Source organism: Triticum dicoccoides, chromosome 5A (genome assembly GCF_002162155.2).
Source record: "Triticum dicoccoides isolate Atlit2015 ecotype Zavitan chromosome 5A, WEW_v2.0, whole genome shotgun sequence".
Taxonomy (NCBI): domain Eukaryota; kingdom Viridiplantae; phylum Streptophyta; class Magnoliopsida; order Poales; family Poaceae; genus Triticum; species Triticum dicoccoides.
In genome coordinates, this window is record NC_041388.1 from 601178161 (window position 1) to 601186917 (window position 8757).

An 8757-nucleotide genomic window follows, 5' to 3' on the forward strand; every position below is an offset into this window, starting at 1 on the left:
ATGGGCACGGTTGCGGCAGCTGCTCGCGACGCGCAAGGGCAATACCTGGGAGCCTCGGCCTTGCATTTGTGTTTCAGGGAGTCGACAATCCCGAGACGCTGGAGGCGATCGCTTGCCGTGAATCCATGACGTTGTATCATTTTATCATTATCGTGTCAATCACACTGCCAAAGGCTATTTCGTGGCTATGGAGAACGCATGTTCTACAGAGACACATAGATTTGCCTGGAACTTACATACCACTGAAGATACAACTGCAAGTAGCCCATCGGGTGATGATAAATAAGCTCATCAAGCCAAGGGAGAATAACCAGCATGGACCTCGTGACCACAACAAATGAGCAAGCAATTACCACCACTGAACAATACACAATACGTTCCAATTTTGAACCCAGAGAGCACAGACACAAACATTGTCTATCTTGATCTCCTGTTGCCAATTCACGCATATTATTACTCAAGACCCCCCCCAAAAAATCATCAAAAATGATTACATCGAGGCATGATTACAACATGAACACCACACAGGCTACAACTACAACCCTAATGTCCTATGTGCTGGCAACAATCAGGAACATTAGCTATACCTACAGCTAACCCTAAACAATTTGCTACAAAGGGATCACCACATTTCCCCCGAAAATAAGCATACACATATCCCGTTGCAATCATTACCGAGGGGACGTTCTTTACATCGATACTTTACACGACTGCTTGCCCATCCTTCTTCAATACGAAAACATGTTTAATGATTCCTTTCCGTTAGGCCTCGGTAGTGGACTGGGCTGAGGGTATGCGATTGAAAAATGCATGCCGTTCGGTGTATTATGAGCTGAAGAACCAGAACTAGACTTATAACTCGTCGGTGGAGGGGACAAGCTATGAGTATCCAAGCTAATTGGGGCGGTCAAACGATGACCCAATGACCCGGGACATCTAGAGCTGCTTGTTTCGCTGGTCGGAAGGCAATAAAAGAATAACAAGGTCAAGATCTGTAATAGTGCAAACCTTTCATGAACAGATCAAACATCAAATTACAGACAGAGAAGTGTGAAGAAAGTACACACCCGTTTGTATTTGTCTGTTTCCCTCTCACACAAGGCTCAGTCTTCCAGGACTTCTTTTCTCTTGAACAGTGTCCAGCATCCTGGCATTAACATGAAAAGTCATGAACGTCCACAAAAATCTCGAAACTCAAGGGGATACAGCAACTGAGGCAAGCTTACTGGGGATTTATTTCCTGCAGGAGAATGTACAGAAACGTGCTGGCTGAAGTGATTTGAATTTTGGATGAATGGGTGTTCAAGCAGCTTGCTTGCTGTAGGTCTCTCAGACGGGATTCTCTTGAAGCAGCCTTTCAGAAAATCCTTCCCTTCTGATGATAAATTATCTGGAATTGGTGGGTCTTTATTCAACACCTTAAACATTGCGGCAGGCTGTTGCACCACAGACAAGCAGATTCCATGCTTCAGAATCCCAAGACAGGGAAGGGAAATACCCAAATGTTGACATACTCCCTCCGTTTTTATTTAGTCCGCATGTTAACTTTGACTGAAGTCAAACTTTATAAAGTTTGACCAAGTTCATAGAAAATAATACGAACATTTACAGCAAAAAATGAATATGATGTGAAAATATATTCAATGATGAATCTATGGTATTGATTTGGTATTGTATATGTTAATATTTTTCTCTATAAACTTGGTCAAAGTTTGTAAAGTTTCACTTTAGAAAAAGCTAATATGTGGAGTAAATAAAAAACGAAGGGAGTACATTACTTCTCCATTCGCAATTTTATTTAGACCAATGTACCAATGTGTGGCAATTATCATCATTCATATACAAAACTAACTAATGAGAAGCGAGCTACCCTAATTACATAAGTCCAACTCATACAACACATCCTGATTTTACAAAACGGACAAAGGTTTGAATTATTTACCCCTTCAAGACCACTCCAAGGAGGCTTGCCGGTGAACATCTCAATAATTGTGCAACCGAGGCTCCAGATATCAACAGCAAGATCGTAGCCTACATCTTTGACAAGTGTAGCCTGGACAACCTGGGATACAAATGTGCAAGTGTGACTGTGCCATATAAGCAATGACCAATGAGATGCAGCTTACAGCTCTATGAAACAAACCAAAAGGCAAAACCAAAGAATTTGTAAATCTAAATGCCAACTTAGCAGTATGCCCAATGATGTGATTCTACAGTAAAATATCCATTCAAACTAAATGATTTCATATCAAACAAGAGTGCAAACCAAAAATGCTATCAGATTTAGAAGAAAAAAAACACTTTGCAATCTTGAACTACTGCACAAGACACAAGTTAACATTTCACTTTGAACATGTAAACTGCTTATTTCAACCATAAATTGTGAAATCGGTGTTTTCTTGCCCTTTTACGAATTTAAGGTTGAAACGTGAACTTCTGTAGTTTAAGGATGTTATTAAGTGGATGTTCTTTCTTAATTTCAAGACATATAAAGTTAGTAAAGGTCGTCACAAAATCTAATCTATGTGGGATGATAAGCATCCCCTGAGCATATTGTTCACATGTTTAAGTTATTGGCGTGATTTTATGGAAATTATAATACCTTAGGCAGGCTGAATGTTCGAGAAATCAGCTCTCTTAGGTGCTGTAGCAAACACATTGCATGAAAATAAAGTTCCATTAAATGCATGAATCGCTTTTGAGAATTTGGAACATCTGCTTTTCTTGCCTGAGCGCCATGTCCACAAGAAGACTACATGAAATGGATGTAAGCATTTTTGGTGGGCTACACACAGTTTCTCTGCTTGAGAAGTCATTATTTTACATTGCGCAAATGCAGTTCAATCTTTAAATGTTAAAAATTATTGGCATGGCTAGACAGGATAGGTATCAACCACTTGGTCAAACCTAATCAGAGAACCGAACTCACACCATCTCAAGTGCTTTAGTCCCAAAATCATCCACCTGCAGGTACTAACGGTTGAGAACTTGCCATGGCCTCAATGCAGGCCCAGGGGAATATGCTGTAAATACCTTGCTGGCATTGTCAGTGTGATGTCCACCTCTAGCAGACCTTTTCAAGGTGTTGTCACATGCCATCAATGCAGCACAGGCTATAACCATGTTGGTCTTCCTCATGCGCAATGAGACGATGACTGCACTAAAGGATCATTCCTTTAGGAGTCAAGCTTCATGGTTCAGTAAAAATTCAGTTTCAGCAGCAAGCTTTCGGCAAGTTTCGTGTATCAACAAACTCAGGTTTCAGGTTTCACGAGAACCGAGCGCTAGCTCGGTGGCTAGAGTTTACGGTGGTAAACTCACCGACCAGCGTTCGAACCTGTGGGGTGCTATCTGCGTGAAATCCGCAGAAAGGTCTCATCTTCTATCTAACAATGTGCAGTTAAGGGAGGGATCCGTTCCCCTTTAACCACGTTTTTTGTTTCAGATTTTGCTACTGCGTTACAAGAATGTTTCAGGCTTCAGAACAAAGTTCTAACATATGGGTTTCAAAACCTACAACAGGGTAGCAAGTTCATGTGGATTTCAGCAAGTTTCAGATCCCTGGAATTGAGCTATCATGTAGTTGTCAGAAAGTTTTGACAAAGTTTCAGGAGGTTTTGAGCTAGTTTCAGTTAATTACTCACAAGGAAACAGTAGGGTAGACCCCTGTGGTTAAATTTCTCTTAAGATAACGTATTTACAGCCATTTTACAAGGGTGAAGCTGCATATCGACCGCGGTGACCTCAAGACTGAGGGTGTGTGAGAAGAGAAGCAAAAAGCATACATCATAACAGAAGCTCCATTAAGAGTGACTATCTACACAGCCATGGTGGTTCCCAAATCTTTTCACGAACATGCAGGAGAGCTGCACGTGAATATATTAAGCAAGAAAGAGTTTACAACGACCCAATATATGAAAACAACCTCCCTTATACAGAACCTAGAGAGAGGAAACTACAGAGACAAAAAAATCGACCTCCTCACTAAACAGAAGATTTTATCCATCACTCTTAGCTGGCTCTGACAGCCATCAACAACCTGTACTTATCCTTGATATCGCCGTATGTGTTGAAGGTTGTGGAACTCGTGATTGAAGATTCCACCATTGAGTTCCTTCTGAATCCTCCTGGTGGTGCCCAAATCTGACTCAGAAGAGGCAGTAGCGATTGCGGTCCAGCATGAAAGTGTGAAGGAGACACAGGTAAAGGTGGATGGAGGAGTGTGATGCCGTCACCATCATCCTTTATTTCTTGGAAACAACATCACGACATCCAACACGAGGTATGGAGTAGGCGTGTCAATCCTACATGGCAGAGGAAAGACAGCGAGGGTGCCGGAACCGAACCGAACCAAGTGCTGCATTGCCATTGACTTGGAGTTGTGGGTAGCCAGTAGTTTTGGAAGTGGGATGAATGTATATAGGACAAATCCCATTGTTGGGTGGATCAAACAAACCTTATTGAAATGCCCAGTTGGGTGGGACTATCAATGTATCACCTTCCGATAGTTTTTTTCTAAACGAAATGTGAAACTGATGGAACAATTCAAGGCCCCTAGATGTGTTTTTGCCTTTTTGGTATGCAAAAAGGTGATTCTAGCTCCAACTGAAGAAGCCTAAGAGTGGAGGTAGCCCTATTTGGTCTAACAGACCCAGCTACAACCTGGAACCTTTCGATGAGCACGAGACTCGCTAAAACAGGCTTAACTGCTTTATATGTGTTCCTAAGTAGTGTAGTGGACTAATGCATTACATTTACATGGTATCCAACAGAAACTGTGATGCAGTTTACTTTGGCTGTCGTCAACAAATTAGAACGCACAAGTATTTTCTGCACGTCAGTAAATAAAACAATGCCTACTACGCTTGAGAATCCGAAATTAACCTTACCATGATGAGGAAAAAGGAAAACTATGATTAATATAAAGACTAACTAGTTCGCACCTCAGGGGCCATCCAGTATGGTGTTCCTTTCAGTGAAAGATTTGGAGCTGCAGTGCTCAACTGAAAAGAAGAAGAAACAGTCAAGCAAATTAATTACAAAAGTAGCACCATGGCAAATAAGAAAAACCTGAAAGCGCAGGTCCAAGAGAAAAATAAACGGTGTAATAGTAAATTCATTGCCTCTCAGGGTATGCACTAAAAATATAACTATAGAAGTAAGGAATACCAAAGTTAATGTCATATCAAACTACTTCGAAATAATAACCAATGGTCCAATCCAACTAAGAAATATTGAAATGTTTTACCAAGTACTCATATCAAATGTCAAAATTACGATTAACAGCTTATGGCAGACATAATGCTCAGGTGGTCATAATGCGACGTAAAATTAAAGGTAGGCAAATGTTCATCTGTGTCTAATCCTTCTCAAAGTGACTACTGAGTACTTACGAGCCGACGAGACATTAAAGTGACTACTAAGTACTTATGTGCAAAGTGCCAGTGCTGTCAAAAATTATAAGCCAAGACGCAAAGTGGAACTCACATGCTTAGCCATTCCAAAGTCTGCCAATTTAACCACGCCATTGACATCAACAAGCAAATTTGCTCCTTTAATGTCCCTGCAAAAGTATAATAATGTTATCTACATCCATCATCCATGTGTCATTTTAGCCAACCAATACTTGCTAACAGACAATAATGGGATCAGAATCAGCCCTTGAGATGTGGATAGAGCTGTACAAGAGGCTCAAGAAAACAAAATGAACTGAATGCAAAATAAAGTTGGAAGGGAAAAATAGGACCAAGCAATCTGACAAATGGTATAAGGGAAAAACAAGAGATAATGTAAAAAACTGAACAAAGGTTAGGTTCAGAAAGTTAGGAAACAGCCAGTGGCGAACAATTATCAGATAAAGAACAAATAATGAAAAAGAAAAATTACCTATGCATAATTTTTTGGCTATGGAGGAAAGCAAGACCGTTAAGGATATGGCGAGTGAAGTTGCGGACAACTGATTCTGTCATTGCACCACAATGTTTACTAATGTACTTATTAATTGAACCCGGATGAACATATTCCAGGTATATGTAGAATCTATCTTCAGTCTGCAAGGTGCCCATATCACCGTTAATAGCAAAATTATATAGCACTGTTAATTCCCTCGGTGTGGGCAAGTAGAACTTACAGTTTCACTGCCGTAGTACTGCACTATGTTTTCATGCTTAAATTGGCTAAGGAATTTAATTTCCTGAAACAAAGGTGATGAGCAATCAGACGAAGTGCATAATTGCATGATCCTTAGATAGCATAAGAAAATAGTGGTATACAGTTATTACCCAACCAAGTTCAGAAAAATGAAACAAGTATGGTCAGAGTTTTACATATACTTAAGAAGTATTGTATAGTGGTAAAAGGAAGACAAACCAAATGTGAGCATAAGTAAAAATATGCTTCTTAATCCTCAACAAGAAAAGAGAACATTAAACAATCACATTGAACAAGACTAATGATCTCCATAAGCAGAAATAAGCAACATCAAAACAAGTATGGCCGAACCTGTTCCAATTGCTTCAAAGACTCAACTGATTTTGCGTCATCAGGAATTATGTTAACCTCTTTCATGGCACAAAGAGCTCCGGTGTGCCTGTATGTTGGTGTGATGGTATGTTCAAAATTTAGAGAAGCGATTACTACAACAAAAATGAAATATAACATACCTATTGGTAGCTTCATATACACAGCCATATGTGCCACTGCCGATGAGCTTCCTTTTTTGCCACTGACCAGCCATTGAGGGTGTCTCGACTTTTGGAACTGACGGGTGGCCAAAATTTGTTTGCTTTGGGCTCATTGAAACAGGAGGAAGAGGTAATGGGTGAAGATTGGCACTCAGATTGCCCTCAGGACGAGAAGTGTGGTTCTCTGGGAACAAGTTTGTATGCATTGGTGATGGAGGTGCACTTGGGTATCTTGATCTAAGAGCAGGACTTCTCAAAGGACTAGAGCGAGGAGATCGCTCCTGGCCACCCACAAATTTTTCAGGTGAGGTGGAAGGGGGTGAAGATCCTGATTGATCTGAAGACCATGGTGATGGTGCTGACAATATATTGCTACCTTGGATGGATATTGCAGCAGATGAGAAGTCTACATTACTCAACCTTCGAGGACTCTGTACAGGACTTGAAAACCCGCTGCTCGGGGCACTTTTAGCAGGAATATTCAACCTAAAGTTCAAAGTTTCAGTTGGACCATCCTGGAACTTCTCTTTATATGTCTTTCTCCGTTGGCCACAGGTGGCCCCATGTGTGCCAGCTGACCGTAAGTCATTGTGCTCGTGAACCTTTTGAACAGTTTGGTGGGGCATAAATCTATCACCAGAGACATTAACAACATCAGAAACATGGATATGGAGTTAATCTGATCAGTGTGGCATGACAACATTTTTTTTTAATAATCATGTTCATGTACAATCTTCCTTACTAGCAGCTTCATGGAAGTTAATCAAAGCAAATTACACTTCACTGACTTCAGTACTGAAACAATCTCAGTCACTCATCAGTTAAAAATCACAATCTGAGCCAGCCTTTTTTTCATGTCAAGATCTAATAAACTGGCAAGTAGCTTAACCAAGCATCATCAAGTAAAAATGTTATGGGGGTATCATAGCACCAAACAGCAAATTGTCTCAACTCGTTCTGGGGGTCCAAAACCACAATAACTCTTCGTGACATATCATCCAATTTTTGCTAAGGTGCTATGATCTCCTGGTCATAAGCTAATAAGTTCACAGAAAGCCTAAAACCCTCTTGGTAGAATGCAACTATGCAGCAATGTATGTCTGAAGCCCTAATCCAAGCTAATTTCAGACCGTCAACATGGTTAGACTATAGCAAAGGCCATCTTCCCTGGTCATCTTATTGTTCACCTAAACTGTTCTCACCAACCTCAAAACATTCTGCCCTGCAAAGTGGTCGAAATGCTACTAGTGTGGCAGTTTTAGTATATAGTGTCATGTGTCATGCCTTCTTATATGCCCATATTGTTGGTAACCCCAACCTCATTCAGAAATCACTGCTAGTGGCCTCCTTGCTAACACCCTAATCGCTTCATCAGTACTAAAACAGAACTAACAAGGTTACGCTGTTTATACGAACTTGAACAGCAAAGGAAGGAAGCTTGAAGCATGTACTAAACTAGTACTCCCTCCGTCCAAATAAGTGACTCAACTTTGTACTAAAGTTAGTACAAAGTTGAGTCACTTATTTTGGAACGGAGGAAGTACAAAACAAACAAAATGCATCCCCACCTTGGAAACGTGGACGGCCTCTCGCCTCCAGTCTCTGCAACCCCCAGGAACTCGGCCGACCCGTTGCAATCCCCGTCGAACATCCTCGGGGAGGGGAGCGGCCTCCCAGGCCCTCGGCACGGCGAGTCGTCATGGTGGGGCAGCGGCAGAGGGTGCGGCAGCAGCATGGGCGTGGACGACGACCTGGCCGGCGCCGCCTCCATCATGCTGCTCGGGGACCTCGAGATCGGCGTGGAGCTGGCGGTGGCGAGCCCGGACCAGACCGCGTCCCTCCTGGCGGGGTAGGAGGAGGAGGAGGGCGGGGCGGCGTGCGGGTCGTCGAGGCGGAGCGCGGAGGCCCCGACCTCGATGTCGTCGACATGGCGCAGGCGGTGCTGCCTGGTGAGGCGGGGCAGGTGGTCGGGGTCGCCGGCGCCGCCGTGGCGGGGGATGCGGGAGGTGGAGGCGCGGGCGGGGGAGGCGGGCGTGGAGGCGGAGGCGGAGGAGGGGCGGTGGGCGGAGCGCTT

General features: G+C 42.6%; 1 protein-coding gene across 1 annotated transcript in view; it reads right to left on the bottom strand.

Annotated features, from left to right (window-relative positions):
- Window positions 1-403: 403 nt before the first annotated feature.
- LOC119300116 (mitogen-activated protein kinase kinase kinase 5-like) overlaps window positions 404-8757 on the bottom strand; it is a 74374-nt gene continuing 66020 nt past the window's right edge. The window contains exons 2-12 of the mRNA XM_037577179.1: window positions 8252-8754; window positions 6663-7313; window positions 6502-6589; window positions 6131-6193; window positions 5887-6050; window positions 5488-5563; window positions 4944-5003; window positions 1943-2062; window positions 1227-1436; window positions 1068-1147; window positions 404-954 (exon numbers count right to left, since the gene is read on the bottom strand). Coding sequence (XP_037433076.1) covers window positions 729-954; window positions 1068-1147; window positions 1227-1436; window positions 1943-2062; window positions 4944-5003; window positions 5488-5563; window positions 5887-6050; window positions 6131-6193; window positions 6502-6589; window positions 6663-7313; window positions 8252-8754 — 2241 coding nt within the window. The 3' untranslated portion in view covers window positions 404-728. The remainder of the gene's footprint in view (window positions 955-1067; window positions 1148-1226; window positions 1437-1942; window positions 2063-4943; window positions 5004-5487; window positions 5564-5886; window positions 6051-6130; window positions 6194-6501; window positions 6590-6662; window positions 7314-8251; window positions 8755-8757) is intronic.